The sequence below is a fragment of the Scyliorhinus torazame genome, unplaced genomic scaffold (assembly GCF_047496885.1).
Source record: "Scyliorhinus torazame isolate Kashiwa2021f unplaced genomic scaffold, sScyTor2.1 scaffold_1671, whole genome shotgun sequence".
Classification (NCBI taxonomy): domain Eukaryota; kingdom Metazoa; phylum Chordata; class Chondrichthyes; order Carcharhiniformes; family Scyliorhinidae; genus Scyliorhinus; species Scyliorhinus torazame.
In genome coordinates this window covers 1-27,607 of record NW_027309398.1, presented here as the reverse complement: position 1 = coordinate 27,607, position 27,607 = coordinate 1, and the positions used below count along the sequence as shown (strand labels likewise).

The window sequence follows — 27,607 nt, the reverse complement described above, 5'->3', positions numbered from 1 at the left end:
GGGCAGAAATGGTAAGAAAGCCAACGAGCTCTGCCACTCCCCATAAACAAGGCTTCTCAAACTTTTAATCCTTGGTGATTGTAGATGACGATTTAAGAGTGCAGAGATAATACAGAAAGCAACTATTCAGCAGGTGGGTTCTAGCTCTTCAATTTCAGCTAACTCATCTAATTCCACCCCCCTGCATCCTTCTATATCCTTCCTTTTTAAACATTTATCCAGCCCTCATTTAAATTATATTCTCTGACACAGCAAACATTCAAATAGCCTGGTATGAAAATATTCCTAACTTGCTCTCATTCTTCACGGTTACTCTAAGGTCCTGTGAATGACTCAGACTTACTTCTGCAGGGCCATCTCCTTCTGGTGGTAGAGCTCGGTCAGAATCTCCAGCTTCTGCTGCATGGTTTTAAATTCATTCTCAAGCCTCGACTTCTCCGTTTCAGTGGCTACAGAGTTGTGTTCAAGCTGCTTAATTTGCTCTGGGTGAAGAAGGTTAAATGAAAATGAGTGGGGTTCTTTTTGACAAGTTATTTCCGTTCTTCTCTTTCATTATCCCAGCCTCTTCACAGAATGAATAGTACTTAGCAAGGCCAGAGTAGAGCCAAGCTCCAATGATCAGGGGGGTCAGAAAGGAGTTTGTTTTTTTAAAAAAAGATTCCCCCCACCTCCTCCAATTGGCCTGGGGATTTAAATTTTGATTTTTGCTCCTCTCCTGAGAGATTACATGCTTAGAATGAGGACGTTTGTATTGTGCATATTGTGACACATAACATATCACAATTATATGAAACAAGCTGGATGGCCCAGGGGCTCCTTTGCTGTCCATCATTATCCAAATGTGGATATTGGAAGGCGGTGACATAATGGTATTGTCACTGGACTAGTAATCCAGAAACCCAGGATAATGATCTGGGGGCCCAGGTTAGAATCTCACCACGGCAGGTGATGGAATTTAAACTCAATTAAATATCTGGAATTGAGGGGCGGCATGTGACGCAGTGGTTAGCACTGGGACTGCGGCGCTGAGGACCCGGGTTCGAATCCCAGCCCTGGGTCACTGTCCGTGTGGAGTTTGCACATTCTCCCCATGTCTGTGTGGATTTCACCCCCACAACCCAAAAGATGTGCCGGATAGGTGGATTGACCACGCTAAATTGCCACTTAATTGGAAAAAATAATAGGATACTCTAAATTTTAAAAATATCTGAAATTAAAAGTCTAATGATGACCATGGAACCATTGTCGATTGTTGTAAAAACCCCTCTGGTTCACTAATGTCCTTTTGGGAAAGAAATCTGCCATATTTACCTGGTCTGGCCTAAATGTGATTCCAGACCTACAGCAATGTGGTTGACTCTTACCTTCCCCCTTAAGGGTAATTATGGGCAATAAATGCTGGCACAGTCTGCGATGCCCACATGAACAAAAAAAAAATTGTAGACTGTTTTGCCTGTTTAATCCCAAGATTAAACAGTTTTATAACTGACAATTGGGTGATGGACAGGCATAGCTTGAATTAGGGTCATGACAGGTTGCTGATTACATTGTGTTTCATCAACATTACACAATCATCACAGTAGTGATCAGTCTATTGGTCTCATAGAACATACAGTGCAGAAGGAAGCCATTCGGCCCATCGAATCTGCACCGACCCACGTAAATCCTCACTTCCATCCTATCCCCATAACCCAATAACCCCATCTAACCTTTTTTTGGACACTAGCATGGCCAATCCACCTACCCTGTACGACTTTGGACGGTGGGAGGAAACCCACGCAGATACGGGGCGAACGTGCAGACTCTGCACAGACAGTGACCCAGCAGGGAATCGAACTTGGGACCCAGCCACAGTACTAACCACTATGCTACTGTGCTGCCCCCAATTGCAACTGGTTCCCACAGACTAGTTGTTTTTATGCTGATAGGCATGTAATCTATCCATACTCATCGGGGAATGACAAACAGTTCCACTGATTAACAAAGCTAACAGAAAATGGAGAGAATTATAGAAACTATCCCCCAAAATACTGGTTTAAAAAATAGGGCCTTGAACTTCGAGCATTTTCACACATACTGGCAAGCTTTCCCTCCATCAGTGTGAAACAACCCTTAAAACAAGAAAGCAACAACAAGAGACATGGCTCTCTCAACAACTCTGTAGCTCCACACTGTGTGCAGAACAGAAAGAACCCAGGTTTGATTCGCTGCTGAATAAGTCTATCTCAGCAGTGAGATTATAACTAGCCTCAGTACCCCCTGCCTGATAAAGGAGAAAATATTATGCAAATTCAATATCTGCTCTTTTTTTTTCATTGTTTGCAGGTCAAACTTTCACATTAACACAAAAACAAAATGTTACCTTCCAGCTCATGCCTAGCTTTTATTTCATCTGTTAGTTTGGCTTGAAAATGGTCTTTTTCTTCTTCAATGATTTTCAAGGTGGTCTGCACCTTGAGAGAAAGATCAAAGAGAATGACATTCCCATACACCCAACAAAATACTGCCATTCTAAATATAAACACACACACACACCCACAACTTACCCTTGAAACATCCATCATTTGCTGAATTTTCATTTTTATCTTTTTGCTTTTATCTAAAGAGAAAACATATTTCAAACAGTAAAACTGGAAGTGGCTAAAATATTGTTCATTCAGTAGCTCTTATCTCAAACTTCTCACTGTATCGTGTGCAAACACTTACTTTGAAGTGCCGGAGTTATTAGCCAGCCCAGTGGTTCCCAAGTTGGGCACGTGTACCCCTGTGGAAGGCAGATGTTTCTAGGGAAGTGGTGCCCAAAAACAATGATGTAATGGTGGGTTTTAACACAAATGTATCCCCCTTTAAAGCACATTCAATAGCACATTTTTGTTTCAGTACTTGTAAATGAGGATCAAGCCTCGAATAGTGCTGCCACCATTTTCATTGTAGCGTGGTTACTGTGCATGTTCAATCTTTTAAAAACTACGCTTCCCCTCCTCCAATTCGCCTTTGTTACTTTATCCTCCCCCATTCACCACTTCCTTCCTCCAATTCTCCTTTTTGTTACTTTACCCTCCTCCTCCCTCATTCACCTCTTCCCTCCTCGAATTCTCCTCCTTGCTGCTTCCCCTAACCCTCCTACTCACCACTTTTCCCTATCCACTCGCTTGCTGTCCCATTCTACTTTATTTGTTATTTACAGCAGAGTGAGGCCATTCGGCCCATCATGTCTTCACCGCTCCTAAATGAGTTACCTAGCTAGTCCCATTCCCCAACCCTATCTCCATAGCCCTCTAAATTAACCACTTTCAAATATACATCCAGCTCTCTTTTGTAGCCTCCTATGGAATCCACCTCCATCACTCCCCCAGGCAGCGCATTCCAAACCCCAACAACTCTCTTGAGTAAAGAAGTTTCTCCTCATCTCACTCCTAGCTCTCTTGCTGACCATCATGAAATGTGACCCATAGTCACTGACATACCAACCTAGTGGAAACGGAATATCCTTTTTTACCCTGTCAAAATTGTTCAGAATTTTGAACACCTCAATAAGATCGCCTCTTAATCTTCTCTGCTCCAATATACTCTATGCCTCTATTTATAAACCCAAGGATCCTATAAGCCTTCTTAACTGTTTCAACTTGCCTGGCCACCTTCAGAGAATTATGCACTTGAACCCCAAGATCCCTCTGCTCCTGAACTCCCCTCAAAGTTGTACCATTGAGCTTTCTACCCACGTGCTACATCATCCAGAGACCTCCACATCCACTGGCTCGCAGCTTCCATCTTTTGAACACTTGGCTGCTTTCCACTCTCCTAGAATCGTGTTGTGAGTGGCAAAATAATGTTTGGGAACCACTGAGCTAAGCAATGCAATACCACCTTGTACACTGAAAGATTTCTCAAACAGTTGAAGATCAACAACTACATCTGTTTTTTGGGTGTCTCTGGTTGACTGAAATCATTGAACAGCCGGAGCTCTCTGTTCTTCTTCCCACTGGATCTTCAATTCCCTGTCTGACCCATCAGAACAGACATAGGATATCTCAGCCTAAAAGGATGGTTGGAGGGATGGCACCTCGGAGTATTCAGCACTCCCTCAGGACAGTACGAGTGCCAGTCTAGATTATGGAATCAAGGCCTTGAATTGTGGCTTGAAGGCATACCTTTTTGACTGAAAGGCAATCTTTGTTTTGACAGCCAAACTGTCAAACTTGCCACAGGATTTTTAACTAAAACGCTAATTTGTCAGTTCTGTTTTCAGATATCAACAGTCTGCAACACATTTCCTGAATTTAGATTTTTTTTAAATTAGCAAATTTACACAGTCAGTTGTTACATGCAAGGCATTTCCATACACGAGTTGGCTGCACTACTTTACCCTAGAGTTACATAGTGGTCACAGCCCACAATGTCTTTTGACAGTTGTACAGACAGAGCTTTTCCTTGGGCTTTTGGTTCCCCTCCCTTCCACCAATGGGAAATTTAGAGCACCCAATTCTTTTTTTTCAATTAAGGGGCAATTTAGCCTGGCCAATTCACCTACCCTGCATATCTTTGGGTTGTGGGAGTGAGACCCACGCAGACACGGAGAGAACACAGAGGTCTCCTCTGTCCAGAACCCCCCCCCCCCGCCCGCCCCCCCTCCCCCCATGATTTTGAACACATCCATCAAATTTCCTCTCAACCTCTTCACCAGGGACACCAATCAAATTTCCCCAATCAGCCAAAAAGCTGAAGTCGTTGATCCCTGGAACCAGTATTGTAAATACTTTCTGCACCCACTCTAACGCCTGTATAATCACCTGGAAAGGAATAATTTGATTAGAGATAGTCAACACGGTTTTGTGAAGGGTAGGTCCTGCCTCACAAACCTTATTGAGTTCTTTGAGAAGGTGACCAAACACGTGGATGAGGGTAAAGCAGTTGATGTGGTGTATATGGATTTCAGTAAAGCGTTTGATAAGGTTCCCCACGGTAGGCTACTGCAGAAAATACGGAGGTGGGATTCAGGGTGATTTAGCAGTTTGGATCAGAAATTGGCTAGCTGGAAGAAGACAAAGGGTGGTGGTTAATGGGAAATGTTCAGATTGGAGTCCAGTTACTAGTGGTGTACCAAAAGGATCTGTTTTGGGGCCACTGCTGTTGGTCATTTTTATAAATGACCTGGAGGAGGGCGTAGAAGGATGGGTGAGTAAATTTGCAGATGACACTAAAGTCGGTGGAGTTGTGGACAGTGCGGAAGGATGTTACAAGTTACAGAGGGACATAGATAAGCTGCAGCGCAGGGCTGAGAGGTGGCAAATGGAGTTTAATGCAGAAAAGTGATTAATTTTGGAAGGAATAACAGGAATTCAGAGTACTGGGCTAATGGTAAGATTCTTGGTAGTGTGGATGAGCAGAGAGATCTCGGTGTCCATGTACATAGATCCCTGAAAGTTGCCACCCAGGTTGAGAGGATTGTTAAAAAGGCGCACGGTTTCATTGGTCGAGGGATTGAGTTTAGGAGCCATGAGGTCATGTTGCAGCTGTACAAAACTCTGGTGCAGCCGCATTTGGAATACTGCGTGCAATTCTGGTTGCCGCATTATAAGAAGGATGTGGAAGCATTGGAAAGGGTGCAGAGGAGATTTACCAGAATGTTGCCTGGTATGGAGGGAAGATCTTATGAGGGAAGGCTGAGGGACTTGAGGCTGTTTTCGTTAGAGAGAAGGTTAAGAAGTGACTTAATTGAGGCATACAAGAAGATGATCAGAGGATTAGATAGGGACAGTGAGAGCCTTTTTCCTCGAATGGTGATGTCCAGCACGAGGGTACATAGCTTTAAATTGAGGGGAGATAGATAAAGGACAGATGTCAGAGGTAGGTTCTTTACTCAGAGAGTAGTAAGGGCGTGGAATGACCTGCCTGCAACAGTAGTGGACTCGCCAACACTAAGGGCATTCAAATGGTCATTGGATAGACATATGGACGATAAGGGAATAGTGTAGATGGGCTTGAGAATGGCTTCACAGGTCGGTGCAACATCGAGGGCCGAAGGGCCTGTACTGCGCTGTAATGTTCTATGTTCACAGTGTGGTGCCCAGAACTGGACACAATAATACAACTGAGGCTGAACCCACTTTGGTTTTGCATTCTGTCCCCTATCTATTAAGTCAAGTAATGCTTTATTCACCACTTTCTCAACCTGCCTGCCACCTTCAATGATTTATGCACATACACCCCTGGGTCCCTGTCCTGCACCTCTTTGAGAAGTGCGCATTTTATTTTAGATTGCCTCTCTTCATTCTTCTCACTATGCATTTCTCTATATTAAAATTCATCTACTCATTCCACCAGCCCACGTCCCCTTTAAGTCGATCACTAGCCTCCTCGTAGTTCACAATACTTCCATGCTTTGTCATCCTCAAGTTTTGAAACTATGCCTTGAACATGAACACAGATGGAGAAAAGCAGTGTTCCTCATACCAGCCCATTGGGAATCCCACTACCTAGTTTCCCCAATCCGAATAACAACTGTTCACCACTACTCCATTTTCCTTTTTATTCCATGGGCTTCAGCTTTGCTGACAAGCCACTATAAAAACACCTTTTGAGGGCAGCATGGTGGTCTAGTGGTTAGCACTGCTGCCTCACTGTGCTGAGGACCCAGATTCAATCCCGGCCCCAGGTCACTGTCCGTGTGGAGTTTGCACATTCTCCCCGTGTCTGCGTGGGTCTCACTCCCACAACCCAAAGATATGTAGGGTAGGTGGATTGGCCACGCTAAATTGCCCCTTAATTGAAAAAAAAGAATTGGGTACTCTAAATTTTAACAAAAACACCTTTTGAAAGTCCATGTACACCGCTTCAGATGTATGACCCCTGTCAACTCTTGCCTCAAAACACAATCAAGTTAACTAAATACCATTTGCCCGTAACAAATTGGTGCTGGCTTTCTTTAATTAATTTACATTTGTCCAAGTGACTTAATTTTCTTACAGATTATCATTTCTAAAAGCTTTCCAATGGTAGAGGTGAAATTGCCTGACCTGTAGTTGCAGGGCTTATCCTGACACCATCGGGGTGTGGGGTGGAGGGGAATGTAACATCCAAAATTCTCTAGTCATCGGGCACCATCCCTGTATCTAAGTAAAATTGGAAGATTATGGCAGCCCCTCCATAATTTCCATCATTACTTCCCTCCATATCCTTTTATGCAGCTCATCCAGTCCTAGTGTCTTTACAATTTTAACTATAGCCAGCCTTTCTAATACATCCCCTTTATTAACTATCTGTGTCTCAACAATCTCTCCTTTCAGTATAACATGGACAGCAGCACCTTTCTTGATAACGTCCAATGCAAAATATTCATTTAGTATCTCAGCCATGCCCTCCGCCTCCATGCATAAATCCCCTGTTTTGGTCCCTAATCAATCACACTCTTCCTTTTATCATTTTTACTTTCTGTATGCCAACAAAGATTTTGGGATTCTCTTTTATATTAGCTGCCAGTCTCTTCTCACACTCTCTTTGCTTCCCCTCTGAATTTTCTATATTCAACCTAGTTTCCATTTGTATGATCAACCCAACATTTGTCACACTCCTTTACTACTTCATCTTATTCTCTTTCTTTTGTCATCCAGGGAGCTCTGGCTTTGTTTCATTCAGGAGAATGTACCAGGACTGTACCCAATACTGTATCTCTTCTGTAAAAGCAGCCCTTTGTTCAAATAGTTCTGCCTGCTAATCTTTGATTATAATTTTCACCCACCTTTATCATTTCCATTTCTAACCTAAACCTTATAATACTATGATTACTATCCCCTCACTATCCCTGAATGTTCCCCTACTGACACCTGATCCACCTCATTCACTAGAACCAGATCCAGCAACGCTTCCTGCCTCACTGGGACATACGCATTGAGAACAATCTCCTGAACACATTCAGAAATTCTGCCTCTTGCACTATTACTATCCCAGTCTATATTAGAATGGTGAAGAGTTGGCTTGTTCAAACCCGATTTTCAAATCTGAAGACACACTAAAAAAATGTTTTTTTTGAAATTTAGAGTACCCAATTCATTTTTCCAATTAAGGGGCAATTTAGCGTGGCCAACCAAACCCACGCAAACACAGGGAGAATGTGCAAACTCCACACGGACAGTGACCCAAAGCCGGGATCAAACTTGGGACCTCGGCGCCGTGAGGCAACAATATTAACCACTGCGCCACCGTGCTGCCCCGAAGACACACTAAAATTCAGGACATTATTTTATCAGGACACTCGAGTAAAAATAGATCACTGCTTTTACCTGGCAGCTCTCCATTAGCCACTTCACCATCCACTTCTTTACCCCACCCATTATCTTCAATGTCAGACTCCGTGTCAAGCTGCCTAAGCTGCATCACACAGTCTGTCAATACCTGGATGTTGGGGAAGAATGAGAAAGGTTACATCACCAGGAGAAAACAACAGCAAGACGGGTGCCGGTTAAAATCCCTAAAAGGTGGGTTATAGACGCATTTATCACCTTATCGATCCAAGTTCAGACCAAAAGGAAACAAATTGCTGTCTTTTGGTTTGAAGGATCCTAAGTGAAATGCCTTTTAACATTATCCTAAAGGAAGTAGTTAGTGTGTTATAAAGTAATTACAGCACAGAAATAGCCCAAAACGATCCACGTCTCTTTAATGCTCCACACAAGTCATATTGCAACAGTGGGGAAAGGGGAAGGTAACTCTGCTAAGCTTGGAAGTTGCAGCACATTGCTAGACAGAAGAGGGAGCAATATTTAGTAACTAATGATCTTGTACATGACTGAACCTCAGAATAGATATTGGGCACCCAAAATAGGAGGAAATAGTCCATTCCTCAGCACCATCTTGATAAACCAGAACATTTATCAAAGTTTTAATAAATACCTGTGCCAATCCTTTTTGGTCAATCAAGATGTGAAATGAAATTAAAATAAATACTTTGTCTGATAACACCAGCATTTCCGAATACTTTTGATTTATTAAGGCAGCTGGGAAGCACATTTAACAAAAACTGGCTGCACACATCAATTTCCTTCTGGAAATGCAATTATAAAATTCCCATTACAGATAAAAAGGCTTTAAAAGATTAATTTTACATCGTTTCTTGGCTTTTTGGCTAAGATCAAGTGTAGTATCTGCTCAGCCTTTTGACTCAGATCTGGTATGTCTCCCTTGAGGACCATGAATTGGATTCAATTTGAATTGTTTTTTGGAGCAGGCAAGGAGCTGGATTAGGGGTTTGCCCCGTCCACACTGAGCTCAGGCTTTGTAACTCTGAAAAAGTCATTAAAAGATTAATTATAAACTGATATTTATTATATTTCTCAATGGACGCACATCCAGCAATCACTGGACTATTCCACCTGGGATAAAAACGTTAGCACATCATCGATTCCATTTCCCGGTCTGGTCACTACTGTATTACAACAGTGCAGTTCACCCACTAGTGCGTTAGACTGATATGATAGAACTTGAACTCTCAAACTTCTAACTCAGCAAAAGTGCTACTGACTGAGCTACAACTTTTGGGGGGGGGGGGGGGGGGGGGCACGGGGAGGAGCACGGGTGCGTGCCATGGCGGGAGCACACCAGGGGGATAGAGCGAGGCAGACAGGCACAGAGAGCGAGGCAGACAGGCACAGAGAGCGAGGCAGACAGGCACAGAGAGCGAGGCAGACAGGCACAGAGAGCGAGGCAGACAGGCACAGAGAGCGAGGCAGACAGGCACAGAGAGCGAGGCAGACAGGCACAGAGAGCGAGGCAGACAGGCACAGAGAGCGAGGCAGACAGGCACAGAGAGCGAGGCAGACAGGCACAGAGAGCGAGGCAGACAGGCACAGAGAGCGAGGCAGACAGGCACAGAGAGCGAGGCAGACAGGCACAGAGAGCGAGGCAGACAGGCACAGAGAGCGAGGCAGACAGGCACAGAGAGCGAGGCAGACAGGCACAGAGAGCGAGGCAGACAGGCACAGAGAGCGAGGCAGACAGGCACAGAGAGCGAGGCAGACAGGCACAGAGAGCGAGGCAGACAGGCACAGAGAGCGAGGCAGACAGGCACAGAGAGCGAGGCAGACAGGCACAGAGAGCGAGGCAGACAGGCACAGAGAGCGAGGCAGACAGGCACAGAGAGCGAGGCAGACAGGCACAGAGAGCGAGGCAGACAGGCACAGAGAGCGAGGCAGACAGGCACAGAGAGCGAGGCAGACAGGCACAGAGAGCGAGGCAGACAGGCACAGAGAGCGAGGCAGACAGGCACAGAGAGCGAGGCAGACAGGCACAGAGAGCGAGGCAGACAGGCACAGAGAGCGAGGCAGACAGGCACAGAGAGCGAGGCAGACAGGCACAGAGAGCGAGGCAGACAGGCACAGAGAGCGAGGCAGACAGGCACAGAGAGCGAGGCAGACAGGCACAGAGAGCGAGGCAGACAGGCACAGAGAGCGAGGCAGACAGGCACAGAGAGCGAGGCAGACAGGCACAGAGAGCGAGGCAGACAGGCACAGAGAGCGAGGCAGACAGGCACAGAGAGCGAGGCAGACAGGCACAGAGAGCGAGGCAGACAGGCACAGAGAGCGAGGCAGACAGGCACAGAGAGCGAGGCAGACAGGCACAGAGAGCGAGGCAGACAGGCACAGAGAGCGAGGCAGACAGGCACAGAGAGCGAGGCAGACAGGCACAGAGAGCGAGGCAGACAGGCACAGAGAGCGAGGCAGACAGGCACAGAGAGCGAGGCAGACAGGCACAGAGAGCGAGGCAGACAGGCACAGAGAGCGAGGCAGACAGGCACAGAGAGCGAGGCAGACAGGCACAGAGAGCGAGGCAGACAGGCACAGAGAGCGAGGCAGACAGGCACAGAGAGCGAGGCAGACAGGCACAGAGAGCGAGGCAGACAGGCACAGAGAGCGAGGCAGACAGGCACAGAGAGCGAGGCAGACAGGCACAGAGAGCGAGGCAGACAGGCACAGAGAGCGAGGCAGACAGGCACAGAGAGCGAGGCAGACAGGCACAGAGAGACAGAAAGAGGTCCAAAGAAAAAGTGAACAGCTGGGTACTTACATTTGAATACATGAAACTATGCTCCAAAATGATTTATTGCAGACTTCGTCCCTCAACCTTTTTCCAGAACCTCAATACTGCAAAAACCTAATTTCCCTCATATTCAGTGCTTCATATTATAATCTGCAATTTTAATATTCAAGCTTGCGCCAGCTAATCTCAACTTTTCAACCTTGATCGGATCATGCATTACAGGTTTTGGTCCATTAGTTTTTACTCATGAAGAAATTGAGTTGAAGATTACATGCATCGATTATACCAAATTCATTAAAAAGATCAGTTGCTATCTGTTTTGACTTACCTCGATTTCATTGTCCTTGTAAGCCAGCATTCCTTCCAGGTCTCTCTGAGCTTTCTGGCAGAGTCGGATCTGCTCGTTAAGCTCACTGTGCCGCTCACTCCAGCCCTCCGCCTCTTGCAGAAGCTGTAAACCCGCAAAAGAAGATCTTTGTAAATGACCTACAGATATTCTACACGAGTCCCTAGATTCTGATCAGCAAAGTATATTCACCTGACTTTTGCTCTGCTTAAGCATAGCATTTTCTTCTTGTACGGATTGGACATCTGCGAGCAATCTTTTTTCATTTGCTTTGGCACCAGAAAGGGCTTCCTGTAACTACAAGAAATACAAATCTACATAAAGTTATGCATGTCTCCACCTCAGATTCATTGCAAATCCATCAGTTTCTTTTCTCCTCGAAGCGATCCACAAATGGTCTTATGCTTGAAAGATTCTACCACCCCTGCTATTTATTTCCTGCCTCATTAGGAGCTCTAGATCCTCCAGGATTTAATCAGGCTGACACTTCAGTGGAGCAGTGAAGCACTGCTACATTTTCAGAGGTGATGCCCTTCAAACAAAAGGTTAAACTTGGGTCCCTTCTGTCTGATCTGGTGGACATAAAAAGATCCTATAGCACTTTTCAAAAAGGCAATATGGAGCAAAAATGGAACAACTAGTCCATCATCTGATTTCCTGTTTCTGGAAATGTGGCATATGAAAGTACTAGTCAGTACAGGAATGAAAGAAGCTATTTGGCCCATCGAGTCCATGTGGCTCTGTTGAGGAATCAATCAGACCTACCTCCTTGTTTTATCCCCAAAGCTCTTCATCAAGTACATGTCCATTGTTTTCCAAAATGGCTCATCATCTTGTTCCCACTACCCTCAGACGGCAAGTTCCAGGTGATTGCCACTCACTGTGTAAATAGTGGACCAGCTCTTTTTTTAAATAAATTTTGATTTCCCAATTTTTTTCCACTTAAGGGGCAATTTAGCATGGCCTATCCACCTACCCTGCATACCTTTGGGTTGTGGGGCAAAACCCACGCAAACACGGGGAGAATGTGCAAACTCCACACGGACAGTGACCCAGAACCGGGATCAAATCTGGGACCTCGGTGCCGTGAGGCAACAGTGCTACCCACTGCACTGCCCCATAATGGAACAGCTTTTGACTACCTTATCTAAACCTGCTATACAATCTTGTACACCTCTGCTCCAAGGTGACAACTCCAACTTACCTAACCTAATCTCGAAATGTTATGACATCCTAGGTTAACGCACGGTCAATTCCAGTCCCACAGACCCTGGAGTCACAACACAAGTGAATTAACCAATAATTCTTATAAAAATTTCCGATATCTTTGGCCCTTTGCTGCCCAACAACTCCACGATACTGGGGCCCCACAAGGCTGCGTACATAGCGCCCGACTATACTCCCTGTACATACACAACTGCGTGGCAAAATCTGGTTCCAACTCCATCGACAAGTTTGCTACCATCGGGGGTCAGATCTCGAACAACAACGGGTCAGAATACAGGAGGGAGATAGAGAACCTAGTGGAGTGGTGCAGCGACAACAGTCTCTCCCTCAATGCCAGCAAAACTAAAGAGCTGGTCTTTGACTTCAGGAAGCAAAGTACTGTACACACCCCTGTCAGCATCAACAGGGCCGAGGTGGAGATGGTTAGCAGTTTCAAATTCCTAGGGGTGCACATCACCAAAATTCTGTCCTGGTCCACTCACGTCGACATTACCACCAAGAAAGCAAAATAGAAACTATACTTCCTCAGGAAACTAAGGAAATTTGGCATGTCCACAGTGACTCTTACCAACTTTTACAGATGCATCATAGAAAGTATCCTAACTGGCTGCATCACAGCCTGGTATGGCAACTGCTCGGCCCAAGACCGCAAGAAACTTCAGAAAGTCGTGAACTCAGCCCAGTCCATCACACGAACCTGCCTCCCATCCATTGACTCGGATTACACCCCGTGAAAGCGGGCAGCATATTCAAAGACCCCTCCCACCAGGCTTGCTCACTCTTTCAACTTCTTCCATCGGTCAGGAAATACAGAAGTCTGAGAACACACACCGATTCAAAAACAGCTTCTTCCCCGCTGTTACCAGACTCCTAAACGACCCTCTTATGGACTGACCCGATTAATACTACACTCCTGTATGCTTCACCCGATGCCGGTGTCTATGTATTCACATTGTGTACCTTGTGTTGCCCTGTTACGTATTTTCTTTTTATTTTATTTCATGTACTAAATGATCTGTTTGAGCTGCTAGCAGAAAAATACTTTTCAATGCACCTCGGTACACGTAACAATAAACCAATCCAATCATTACAGTAACCAGGTTTGTAAGTTTAAACACAATTAGTGCTCATCGGTAACTAGAACAAATATGAAATATGCAGTGAATACAGTTGTTTAAATGTCCTTTAACACCCGACTCCCCCTTAATTGCCCCACCCTCTACCCACACACATATGGCAGACAAACACAGAGGGGAAGGAAAGGGAGAAAAATAATAAGGATTAAGGTCAAAAGATGAGAGTCCTTGCTTCAGATGACAAGTTCTTCAGTGCACTCTCTTCACAGAATGAGTGTGGTTTAAAGTCTCTGGCCTATGGCTTGTAACGGTCTTCTTTGCAGTTCAGCAGTATGTCTTACTCACAGCGTTTCCAGGAGGTACTGAGGGCTTCACATCATTATGATCTTAGAGTTATCAGACTCTGGTCTCTACTTCACATTAGCCTTTTTGCAGAGAGAGTTATCAGATTCTGGATTCAGCTTGCACAACCTTTTCTGGAGAGTTATCATAGAATTTACAGTGCAGAAGGAGGCCATTCGGCCCATCGAGTCTGCACCGGCTCTTGGCAAGAGCATCCTACCCAAGGTCAACACCTCCACCCTATCCCCATAACCCAGTAACCCCACCCAACACGAAGGGCAATTTTGGACACTAAGGGCAATTTATCATAGCCAATCCACCTAACCTGCACATCTTTGGACTGTGGGAGGAAACCGGAGCACCCGGAGGAAACCCACGCACACACGGGGAGGATGTGCAGACTCCACACAGACAATGACCCAAGCCGGAATCGAACCTGGGACCCTGGAGCTGTGAAGCAATTGTGCTATCCACAATGCTACCGTGCTGCCCCAAATGATCAGATTCTCACCGTGGCCTTTTGGTGAGAATTAACCGATAGTTCTGAAGTGAGGTGGTTAGATTCCTCCTTCCAGCTTGCAGAATTGAAAGTGAAACTACAATGGAACCCCGATCCTTTGAGAAACATTCCATGAGTAATATCCATTCACCACCTGTTATCACTGATGTCTCCTGCTGCTGCAATCTCTCCTTGAATTTAACAGCACAGGCCACATACAAGCTGCATTGCCATGAAGTCATAGGTCCACCAATCATCCATGGAAAAATGTAACGGCAAAACAAAAGAAAGAGAAAATAAGGGAATAAACAGGGAACAAACCGGAAGGACTCTTACAGTAGCTACAACTCCTCCACTTTGGAACAAAATTTATAAATTTCCTCTGCAGGAAGTTCACATCTTCCCATGGTGTAGTGACCAGAATTGGATGCAATATTCGAGTTGTGGCCCAACCAGAGCTTTATAATGCTGTTTTCAAACTCACTACCTCCAATTATGAAGCCAAAGATCTTACATATTTTGGCAACTGCTCATTCAACATATCCTTGCCAACTTCAAAGATCCAGGCACATGAACCCCAAGATCCTTCTGTCACTATACACTCTCCAGAGCTGTGCCAGGAGTCTATATTGCTCCTCCCATCACTTAACAGTAACCGCATGTCAAAAGTGGCTGTAGGACATGAAGTGCTTTGCTATACAACAGAAAAGTTGCTTTTTAGATGGAAGTTTCTTCATGCCAGCATTTTCAGTTCTTCCTCCCTTTTTTCACTTCTGAAAACCTCAAATTTTTTTCCACAAACACACTCACCACAAGTGGTTTTGAAGAGAAAATTATGCTATCTGGTTAATCAAAGCCACCGGGGACCAATAAGGAAGCATTTAAATAGGGGGTTTCACCAAAGTTCACATTGAGGATGCTTAAGCAGACTGACTTCATGGAATCATAGAATCCCTACAGTGCAGAAGGGGGCCATTTGGACCATCACGTCTGCACCACCCCTCTGAAAGCCCAACAACCCCGTAACCTAACCTGCACATCCCTGGACACCAAGGGACAATTGATCACATCCAACCCACCTAATCTGCACATCTTTGGACTGTGGGAGGAAACCTGAGCACCAGGAGAAAACCCTGGGGGACAGGGGGAGAAGGTACAAACTCCACACAGTCACCTGAAGCCAAAATTGAATCAGGATCCCTGGCGCTGTGAGGCCGTAGTGCTAACCACTGCACCACCATGCCACCCTATTGAATGGTTTTGAGAACCCCAAAATGCATCATGGAGTTCACCTGACCCACAACTTTTAATAGATTGTGGTTATGGGGAGCACACGTCCCATTCTACAGGTGTGATGCAACAGAAATCTACAGTACTTTTAAATTAAAACACTTATTTATGAAACCAGTTAACACTTTATAAACCCACAGTAAACATTTTAACAACGATCAACACCAATAAATCCCCCAAAGGATACAGTACTCTAAGTAACCCTTGGTCTTTCCTTGCAACATCCAGAAAACAAAAAGAACCCTTTTTACAGAAAGACACACGGTTTAACTTCACTACTGAGAACAGTTACCACTTCAAAATCACCAAATGAACATTCATACACATCTTGCTGTGACTGCAGCTTCTCCAAATCTAAAACAAAACTAAACACGCCCTGTAGCTGCAAATCCAAAACGAAAGTAAAAGCAGACAGACAGCCCAGCTCCACCCACACTCTGACATCACCCCACATTTCTTAAAGGTACATCCACTACAGCTATTTTATAAACCCCCATTTCTGAAAGGTACTCTCCTCTCACATGACAATAGTCACTAATACCACACATTTTCAAACTCTTGCTGGGGTTTTTCGGAGGAGACAGAGACGGTTGATGAGGGAAAGACTGTTGCTATGGTGTATATGGATTTTCAAAACGCAGTGCAACACAACCGGCTTGTGAACAAAATTCTAGCTCATAGAATAAAAGGTAAGGTAGGCACTTGGATAAGAAATTAGCTGAGTGACAAATGCCCCACATCACACTGTTGTAACAGTCACTTTACAATGACAATACTCCACATCACACTGCTGTAACAGTCACTGTGCAATGACAATACTCCACATCACACTGCTGCAACAGTCACTTTACAATGACAATACTCCACATCACAAAGCGGTAACAGTCACTTTACAATGACAATACTCCACATCACAAAGCGGTAACAGTCACTTTACAATGACAATACTCCACATCACAAAGCGGTAACAGTCACTTTACAATGACAATACTCCACATCACACTGCTGTAACATTCACTTTACAATGACAATGCTCCACATCATGAAGCTGTAACAGTCACTTTACAATGACAATGCTCCACATCATGAAGCTGTAACAGTCACTTTACAATGACAATGCTCCACATCACACTGCTGTAACATTCACTGTGCAATGACAATACTCCACATCATGAAGCTGTAACAGTCACTTTACAATGACAATACTCCACATCACACTGCTGTAACATTCACTGTGCAATGACAATACTCCACATCACACTGCTGTAACAGTCACTGTACAATGACAATACTCCACATCACACTGCTGTAACAGTCACTTTACAATGACAATGCTCCACATCACACTGCTGTAACATTCACTGTGCAATAACAATACTCCACATCACACTGCTGTAACATTCACTGTGCAATGACAATACTCCTCATCAGACTGCTGTAACTCACGGTACAATGACAATACTCCACATCACACTGCTGTAACATTCACTGTGCAATGACAATACTCCACATCACACTGCTGTAACATTCACTGTGCAATGACAATACTCCACATCACACTGCTGTAACATTCACTGTGCAATGACAATAATCCACATCACACTGCTGTAAGTCACGGTACAATGACAATACACCACATCACACTGCTGTAACATTCACTGTGCAATGACAATACTCCAGGTCACACTGCTGTAACATTCACTGTGCAATGACAATACTCCACCTCACACTGCTGTAACAGTCACTTTACAATGACAATATTCCACATCACACTGCTGTAACATTCACTTTGCAATGACAATGCTCCAGATCACACTGCTGTAACATTAACTGTGCAATGACAATACTCCACATCACACTGCTGTAACATTCACTGTGCAATAACAATACTCCACATCACACTGCTGTAACATTCACTGTGCAATGACAATGCTCCAGATCACACTGCTGTAACATTCACTTTACAATGACAATACTCCACATCACACTGCTGTAACATTCACTGTGCAATGACAATACTCCACATCACACTGCTGTAACATTCACTGTGCAATAACAATACTCCACATCACACTGCTGTAACATTCACTGTGCAATGACAATACTCCACATCACACTGCTGTAACATTCACTGTGCAATGACAATACTCCACATCACACTGCTGTAACATTCACTGTGCAATGACAATACTCCACATCACACTGCTGTAAGTCACGGTACAATGACAATACTCCACATCACAAAGCTGTAACAGTCACTTAACAATGACAATACTCCACATCACACTGCTGTAACATTCACTTTACAATGACAATGCTCCACATCACACTGCTGTAACAGTCACTTTACAATGACAATACTCCACATCAGAGCTGTAACAGTCACTTTACAATGACAATACTCCACATCACACTGCCGTAACAGTCACTGTACAATGACAATACTCCACATCACGCCGCGGTAACATTCACTGTATAATGACAATACTCCACATCACACTGCTGTAACAGTCACTTTACAATGACAATACTCCACATCACACTGCTGTAACATTCACTGTACAATGACATTACTCCACATCATGAAGCTGTAACAGTCACTTTACAATGACAATGCTCCAGATCATGAAGCTGTAACAGTCACTTTACAATGACAATGCTCCACATCACACTGCTGTAACATTCACTGTGCAATGACAATACTCCACATCACAAAGCTGTAACATTCACTTTACAATGACAATGCTCCACATCATGAAGCTGTAACAGTCACTTTACAATGACAATACTCCACATCACACTGCTGTAACAGTCACTGTACAATGACAATACTCCACATCACACTGCTGTAACAGTCACTTTACAATGACAATGCTCCACATCACACTGCTGTAACATTCACTGTGCAATAACAATACTCCACATCACACTGCTCTAACATTCACTGTGCAATGACAATACTCCACATCACACTGCTGTAAGTCACGGTACAATGACAATACTCCACATCACACTGCTGTAACATTCACTGTGCAATGACAATACTCCACATCACACTGCTGTAACATTCACTGTGCAATGACAATACTCCACATCACACTGCTGTAGCAGTCACTTTACAATGACAATACTCCACATCACACTGCTGTAACATTCACTTTACAATGACAATGCTCCACATCATGACGCTGTAACAGTCACTTTACAATGGCAATACTCCACATCACACTGCTGTAACAGTCACTGTACAATGACAATACTCCACATCACACTGCTGTAACAGTCACTTTACAATGACAATACTCCACATCACAAAGCTGTAACAGTCACTTTACAATGACAATACTCCACATCACACTGCTGTAACATTCACTGTGCAATGACAATACTCCACATCACACTGCTGTAACATTCACTGTGCAATGACAATACTCCACATCACACTGCCGTAACAGTCACTGTACAATGACAATACTCCACATCACACTGCTGTAACGTTCACTGTATAATGACAATACTTCACATCACACTGCCGTAACAGTCACTGTACAATGACAATACTCCACATCACACTGCTGTAACATTCACTTTACAATGACAATACTCCACATCACACTGCCGTAACATTCACTGTATAATGACAATACTCCAGATCACATTGCTGTAACATTCACTGTGCAATGACAATACTCCACATCACACTGCTGTAAGTCACGGTACAATGACAATACTCCACGTCACACTGCTGTAACATTCACTGTGCAATGACAATACTCCACATCACACTGCTGTAACGTTCACTGTACAATGACAATACTCCACATCACACTGCTGTAACATTCACTGTACAATGACAATACTCCACATCACACTGCTGTAACATTCACTGTACAATGACATTACTCCACATCACACTGCCGTAACAGTCACTGGACAATGACAATACTCCAGATCACACTGCTGTAACATTCACTGTATAATGACAATACTCCACATCACAAAGCTGTAACAGTCACTTTACAATGACAATACTCCACATCACACTGCCGTAACATTCACTGTATAATGACAATACTCCAGATCACATTGCTGTAAGTCACGGTACAATGACAATACTCCACGTCACATTGCCGTAACATTCACTGTATAATGACAATACTCCAGATCACACTGCTGTAACATTCACTGTATAATGACAATACTCCACATCACACTGCCGTAACAGTCACTGTACAATGACAATGCTCCACATCACACTGCTGTAAGTCACGGTGCAATGACAATACTCCACATCACACTGCCGTAACATTCACTGTATAATGACAATACTCCAGATCACATTGCTGTAACATTCACTGTGCAATGACAATACTCCACATCACACTGCTCTAAGTCACGGTACAATGACAATACTCCACGTCACACTGCCGTAACATTCACTGTATAATGACAATACTCCAGATCACACTGCTGTAACATTCACTGTGCAATGACAATACTCCACATCACATTGCCGTAACATTCACTGTATAATGACAATACTCCACATCACACTGCTGTAACATTCACTGTACAATGACAATACTCCAGATCACACTGCTGTAACATTCACTGTATAATGACAATACGCCACATCACACTGCTGCAACAGTCACTTTACAATGACAATACTCCACATCACACTGCTGTAACATTCACTGTACAATGACATTACTCCACATCACACTGCTGTAACATTCACTGTACAATGACATTACTCCACATCACACTGCCGTAACAGTCACTGTACAATGACAATACTCCACATCACAAAGCTGTAACAGTCACTTTACAATGACAATACTCCAGATCACACTGCTGTAACGTTCACTGTATAATGACAATACTCCAGATCACATTGCTGTAACATTCACTGTGCAATGACAATACTCCACATCACACTGCTGTAAGTGACGGTACAATGACAATACTCCACGTCACACTGCCGTAACATTCACTGTATAATGACAATACTCCAGATCACACTGCTGTATCATTCACTGTGCAATGACAATACTCCACATCACACTGCTGTATCATTCACTGTGCAATGACAATACTCCACATCACACTGCCGTAACATTCACTGTATAATGACAATACTCCAGATCACACTGCTGTAACATTCACTGTATAATGACAATACTCCACAACACACTGCTGTAACATTCACTGTATAATGACAATGCTCCACATCACACTGCTGTAACAGTCACTTTACAATGACAATACTCCACATCATACTGCTGTAACAGTCACTGTACAATGACAATACTCCAGATCACACTGCTGTCACATTCACATTGTACAATGACAATACTACACACTCATCCAATTATACTTCCTCAAGGCTGTCTTACCTGTGAGTTTTCTGTTGAATGAGTCGAAATAACATCTTGTAACTTTTTCACAGATTTCTGAGCATTGACAATCTGAGTTTTAAAACAAAGGGAGTAAAATTAATGTGCTGACAAAAATAGATAAGAGCATTGTTCTGTGCACAGTGTTATGATCCTGGACCAAACCCTCAAGCTTTGGGTAAGATCTGGTTAAGGATCAATAATGTCTGCAGTGGACAAAGTTTGAAATTCAAAACACTTACTAAGAGAACAAAGCCACAGGATTCCATGGGTTTTGAACAAACTAAAACAAACTTTACTACACAAGGTCAGAAAGGAGACTGCAATGAATCTCCATTGAAAGGAGATCAATGGAATGATCAGTTCATTTATAGGGAATAAAAAGCCCAGTTCATCAAGTAGCAGCTCCCAGGTTCTAAGGGAGGTTTGGGAATCCCACATATTAGACTGTACCAATTAGCCTCTCATCTTAGGTTTATGAAGGACTGGGTTAGAAAGGACCCTACCTCAGTTTGGCTTGATACTGAAGCAGACCAGTCGGCATATCCTTTGCAGATCTTCTTGTTTAGAAACATGGAAAAAATAGGACAAGGAGGCCATTCGGCCCTTCAAGCCCGCTCCGCCATTCATTATGATCATGGCTGATCATCCAGCTCAATTGTCTAATCTTGCTTTCCCCCATATCCTTTGATCCCCTTTACCTCAAGTGCTATATCTAACTGCGTCTTGAAACCATACAATGTTTTGGGCTCAACTACTTCCTGTGGTAATGAATTCCAAAGGCTCACCACTCTCCGGGTGAAGAGATTCCTCCTCATCTCAGTCCTAAATGGTATACCCCGCACCCCCCGACTGAGGCCCTTGGTTCTGGATACACCCACCATAGGGAACATCCTTCCTGCATCTACCCTGTCAAGTCCTGTTAGACTTTTATAGATTTCTAAGAGGTCCCCCCTCATTCTTCTGGACTCCAGCGAATACAATCCTAACCGATTCAATCTCACCTCATACGTCAGTCCTGCCATCCCAGGAATCAGTCTGGTAAACCTTCGCTGCACTCCCTGTATAGCAAGAACAGGAGACCAAAACTGTACACAATATTCCATGTGTGGTCTCACCAAGGCCCTGTAGAACTGCAGCAAGGCATTCCAGCTCCTGCTTGAATCCTCTTTCAATAAAGGCCAGCATACTATTTTGCCTTCTTTACCACCTGTTGTATCTGCATGCTTACCTTCAGTGTCTGGTGTACCAGGACATCCAGGTCTCATTTATAGCCATTCAGATAATCTTGTTTTTGCTACCAAAGTGGATAACCTCACATTTACCCCAATTATACTGCAACTGCCATTCATTTGTCCACTCACTCAACTTGTCCAAACCTCAGTGAAGGATCCCTGCATCCTCCTCACAGCTCACCCTCCCACCCAACTTGGTGTCATCTGTAAATCTGGAAGTATGACATTTTGTTCCCTTACCTAAATCATTAATAGAAATTGTGATAGCTACTGCTCCTGGATCAGTGACAAGTATCCTTCAATTCAAAAATGGTATAAAATAGTCATGGTGTATTCCAATGTAATTACTGACATCTGTGCTCCTAAGTCTGTAAAGTGTGGGACCCCCAGAGTACCCCTGGGTCTCTAGATTACTAGCCCACTGACAATACTACTATGCCACTCCCTGCCCCCTAATTTACATTGGGAATGCACAAGAGATCAGAATTAGAGAAGTGCAGATATCTCAGGTGGTTGTACATTTGGAAGAGATTACAGAAACAGGGAGGGGTAAGGCCATGGAGAGATTTGAATAAAGAATGAGAATATTAAAATCAAGTTGTTGCTTGACCAGGAACCAATATAAGTCAGCGTGCCTGGAGGGTTATGGAACATGACTTGCTGTGACATGGGTAGCATAGGTTTGGGTGACTGCAAATTTATGGAGGGCAGAAAGATTTCACCCGCCTCAGCTCATCTGCTGCTGAAACCATCACCCATGACTCCGTCAACTCTAGATTCAACTACTCCAATACACTCCTGGCTGGTCTCCTACATTCAACAGCAATTTATATTTACATGGCATCTTTAATGCAAGGAAACGTCCCAAGGCACTTAACAAGCAGAAAACAAAATAGAACACCAAGCCCCATAGGGAGATGACTTGGTCTTAAAAGAGGAAAGTAAGCTAGAGGAGCAGAGAGGCGTAGATAGGGAATTCCAGAGCTTGGGCCTAGGCAACTGAGGACAGCCACCAATGATACAGGAAATACAACTGGGAATCCACAAAGGCCAGGAATAGAGGAGCTCATATCTTGTAGCGTTATGAGGTTGGAGGAAATTACGGCATCAGGAGTGACAAGGTCAGAGGGGGATTTGAAAACACAAATAAGATTTTTTAAATCAAACCATTGCTGACTGGGTGCCAAATGGGTCACTGACCACAGCAGTGGTAAAGGAACAGGATTTGCTGCAAGTCAATGGTCACTGTCTAAATATAACTGGTCGCCAATTTGAAAAAGATGATTTTTGTGTATAAAATTATGAGGGAAAGTGATAGTGGACAGAATGAAATTATTTCCCTTGGTGGAGAATTCTAGAACCAGGGGACATAGATTGAAGATAAATGGCAGATGGTGTAGCGGAGACATGAGGAAGAACTTTTTTTAATGCAGAGGGTAGTGAGAGTCTGGAATTCGCTGCCCGAGTTGGTGGTGGAGGCACAGGCCCTAAACTCTTTTAAAATGAACCTGGACCTGCACCTTAAGTGCAGTAAGCTACAGGGCTATGGACTGGTGCAGGAAGGTGGGATTAGAAAAGGCTGGCATGGACAAGATGGGCCAAATGACCCCCTTCTGTGCTGTAACCTTTCTATGAGGCAAATTCATTTCACTCAGAGGATCGTGAGTCTCTGGAACTCTCTTCCTGAAAAGGTGGTGGAAGCGGAGTATTTGAGCATTTTCAAGGCAGAGGTAGATAGATTCTTGGTAAACAAGGGGGTGTTAGGTTTTCCGAGGTAGGTGGGATTTAAGTTACTACCAGATATGCCATGGCCTTATTAAATAAAGGTGCAGGCCCGAGGTGCTGAATGGTCTACTCATGCTCCTGCTTCCTAAGACACAGAGTAGTTTTGGTTTACGGCAAATGTGGGAGACCAACCAGGAGTGCATTGGAATAGTCAGGTCTAGAGACCACAACGGTAACAAGTGACGTTACAGAGGTGGAAATAAGTGTACGAGGTCAGGAGCTCTTCTCGGCATCGATTGACATGAAGGTTGCGAACAGCCTGGCTTATTCCCAAATTTTTCTCAGGGAGAAACATGGAGTGAACAAAGTTTGGAGAAGGGACCAAAAACAATGACTTTACATTTGCCAATATTTAATTGGTACAAATTTCTGCTCATCCAGTACTGGAAATTGGGTAAGCAGTCTGATAATTTAGCACCAATGGAGGAGTCGAAAGAAGTGACGCTGAGGTAGAGCTGGCTATCGCAGCTGTACATGTGAAAACTAATGGCATACTTCAGTTTAATGTCGCCAACGGACAGCAGCTGAGAAATAAAAGGTGGCCAATGATCTATCTAGGAGAGGGCACCAGAGGTAACTGCACAAAAGCAGGAAGAGAGGCCATTGCAAGTTGCTCTCTTGCTAAGATTAGAAAGATAAAAATGGAACCACGTGACAGCTGGGCAACAGTGAAATTTGTCATTGTTGTTCCATTCTCTATATCAGTGTTTTCCAAACTTCTTTTGCCCCCCCGGGACCCACTTTTACCAACCAGCAGACCTTTGCAACACACCATTTTTGCTTACCTTTAATGTGACAGGGGAGCCTGCTTGGTCCTCACAATCTCACTCCAATCAGGTTCACAGGAGGAGAGGGCAAAGTGCATATCAGGTGCTGTCTTCATCTTTGTGAGGATGGAAAATCCAACCGTGCACATAGAACAGTACATCACAGAACAGGCCCTTCGGCCCTCGATGTTGTGCCGAGCATTGTCCGAAATCAAGATCAAGCTACCCCCATGTAGGTTATTGTGAAGGGCAATTGCAACAAAATGCATGTTTTACTCAGCACTGGATACTCCTCGGAGACACTACTCCAGAATGCTGACAGCCTCATGGACTTGTGGCATGTTTTTAATGTGCTATTAGAGGTGATTCGCAGAAGTTCAGTCTCTTCATTTAGAGTCAGCTGTAAGTTAACAATTGACTCTGGGGTCTCAAACTCAAAAGGATTTTTCACCCATCTCTTCTCTTTCAAAATCTGAAACTTCTTCTCTGGGAAGTAGTGGCAAAAACTGTTGATCGGTGCAGCCAGATGCAACTGAATACGGTTTGCCAGTCTATTGACAGTTCCCTTACTAACACTGTTTTCTTTGATGTGCCATATCAGTGTGGGGAACATGTAGTAGTTTGGGCTTTGTACTTGCACTTGCCAAACTTTCAATGACTTTTGGAAAGCATCTATTTCTGCACAGTGCCAAAGCAATCATCATCCTTCTCTTGCAATTTGAGGTTCAATTTGTTTAGAATTGAAAATATGTCTGCAAGGTAAGACACAGTTAGCATCCAACTCTCATTTGCCAGTACGTCCCTGCATATAACAAACATGAGCTTTGCATCGGCGCAATTAACAAGTCACCCCTCAAGAAATCATCTTTATATTGCTTTGTTCCCGATTTCAGTTTCTTCTTAGTAGGCTGTTCAGCAGAGGCCCTGGAGCTCTGCATACAGCTCACACGAGCACAGCTTTGTCCTGCTGTCTTCTCTCCTAAGCAGCTCTCTCCAGCAGATTCAGTTGTGAGACCCTGGCCTGTTTGTGTCTCTGATCCTCTCTTCCTTATATCATAACTATCCATCTTCAGTTCTTCATAGTCCTGTTGCGTTGTTTACTGGCAGTTAGAAAATGGTGGAATCTTTCCCCCGTGATTTCATGCCAAAAGCACGGGCGTGCAGGGTGCGTGATGTCAGTGAACATGCCAGACGCGTTACCCGCTCTCTGTCGCCACTTCTGCCTGGGCAGCACAGTGGTTATCACAGTTGCTTCACAGCACCAGGGTCCCAGTTTCGATTCCTCGCTGGGTCACTATCTGTGCGGAGTCTGCACATTCTCCCCGTGTCTGCGTGGGTTTTCTCTGGGTGCTCCGGTTTCCTCCCACAGTCCAAAGATAAGCAGGTTAGGTGAATTGGCCATGCAAAATTATCCTTAGTGTCCAAAAAGGATAGGTGGGGTTACTGGATTTGGGCACAGGTTGGAAGTGTGGGCTTAAATGGGGTGCTTTTTTCTAGGGCTGGTGCAGATTCGATGGGCCGAATGACCTCCTTCTGCACTGTAAATTCTATGACTGTATAGTTTGCATTTAAAGGCCGGTCGCAGGTGGCATTCTCCACTTAAAAGCCGGTTGTCACTGTTAGAAGCTTCCCCCGCGATCGGGAACCCTGCGACAGATTGCTCCTCAACATTTCTAACACCCACCCGCGAGTCATTACCCGCAGTATAAAAAACCCTGCACTATTAGTGTAGATGGGCTTTAGATTGGTTTCACAGGTTGGCGCAACATCGAGGACCGAAGGGCCTGCACTGCGCTGTAATGTTCTATGGTCTATATTCTATATAAATCAATATTAGGGTAATAAACAAAAGTATCTCTTTCCAAAAATGTCTAGTCCTTCCTTACCAGATTCTGCTGTTTAGCCGTCTCCTTCTTCTCTTTTTCTAACAATGCCTGAAGATTTTTCACACGTGTCTCCAAATGAAGGTTCACCTGTTCGAGCTCCCTGCAGGCCTCCTTTAGGAACAGATAACTTGTAAAATTTGAATATAAAGTTTCAGCCAACTATTTATATTCACATTGGTTCACATTACTCTCTCACCTTAATTTCTGTGGTTTCATCTGACATTGTTGATTTCACATTCTGTGCTTCATCAATGACAGTTTTGGCTTCTTCCAGCTAATGGATCAGGGATGATGAGGAGGGAGAGAAAGACGAGAAAGAAAGAGTACATTTCAAACATACTGCAGTAATATTAATTCATATTTTCCACTCTAGCTCAAGTCCATTCCAGACTGACCCTTAATCTTATGGAGTTTCTTTGATCATTTCTCTCACACCCCAGGACAGGAGACAAGGAAGTGGTTGCTGCCTGATCAGCCTTCTCTCCTATCTCCAGCTTCACATCTCTCCACCGCCATCAAAAACGTTTCATTTTTACTTAAATGGTCTGTGCTTCTTTGAACATTTGTCACTCATTCCTCTTATGTTCCAAGTACAGAGTCCTTCTGTCCTCCTTATATCCCCAATTGCTGAAATCAAAATTCATCACAAATTCCTAATCTAGCGTATTCTTGTCCAGGGTTTTGCGATATGGAAGTTTATATCGCCCCTCAATATTCCAACTTC

The 27,607-nt window shown here is 44.1% G+C and overlaps 1 protein-coding gene and 1 pseudogene across 1 annotated transcript; one reads left to right on the top strand and one right to left on the bottom strand.

The window, feature by feature from the left end:
* Positions 1–343: 343 nt before the first annotated feature.
* Positions 344–27,193, bottom strand: LOC140407628 (transport and Golgi organization protein 1 homolog; the record flags this gene model as incomplete). The annotated part of the gene is made up of 9 exons (XM_072494968.1): positions 27,080–27,193; positions 26,884–26,994; positions 21,211–21,282; positions 11,570–11,674; positions 11,360–11,482; positions 8,280–8,391; positions 2,547–2,599; positions 2,363–2,453; positions 344–482 (listed from the first exon to the last, which is right to left on the bottom strand). Coding segments are annotated over exons 1-9 (833 nt in total), but the record flags the coding sequence as incomplete, so codon positions are not given.
* LOC140407629 (U2 spliceosomal RNA) lies at positions 9,102–9,305 on the top strand (annotated as a pseudogene).
* Positions 27,194–27,607: the final 414 nt, after the last annotated feature.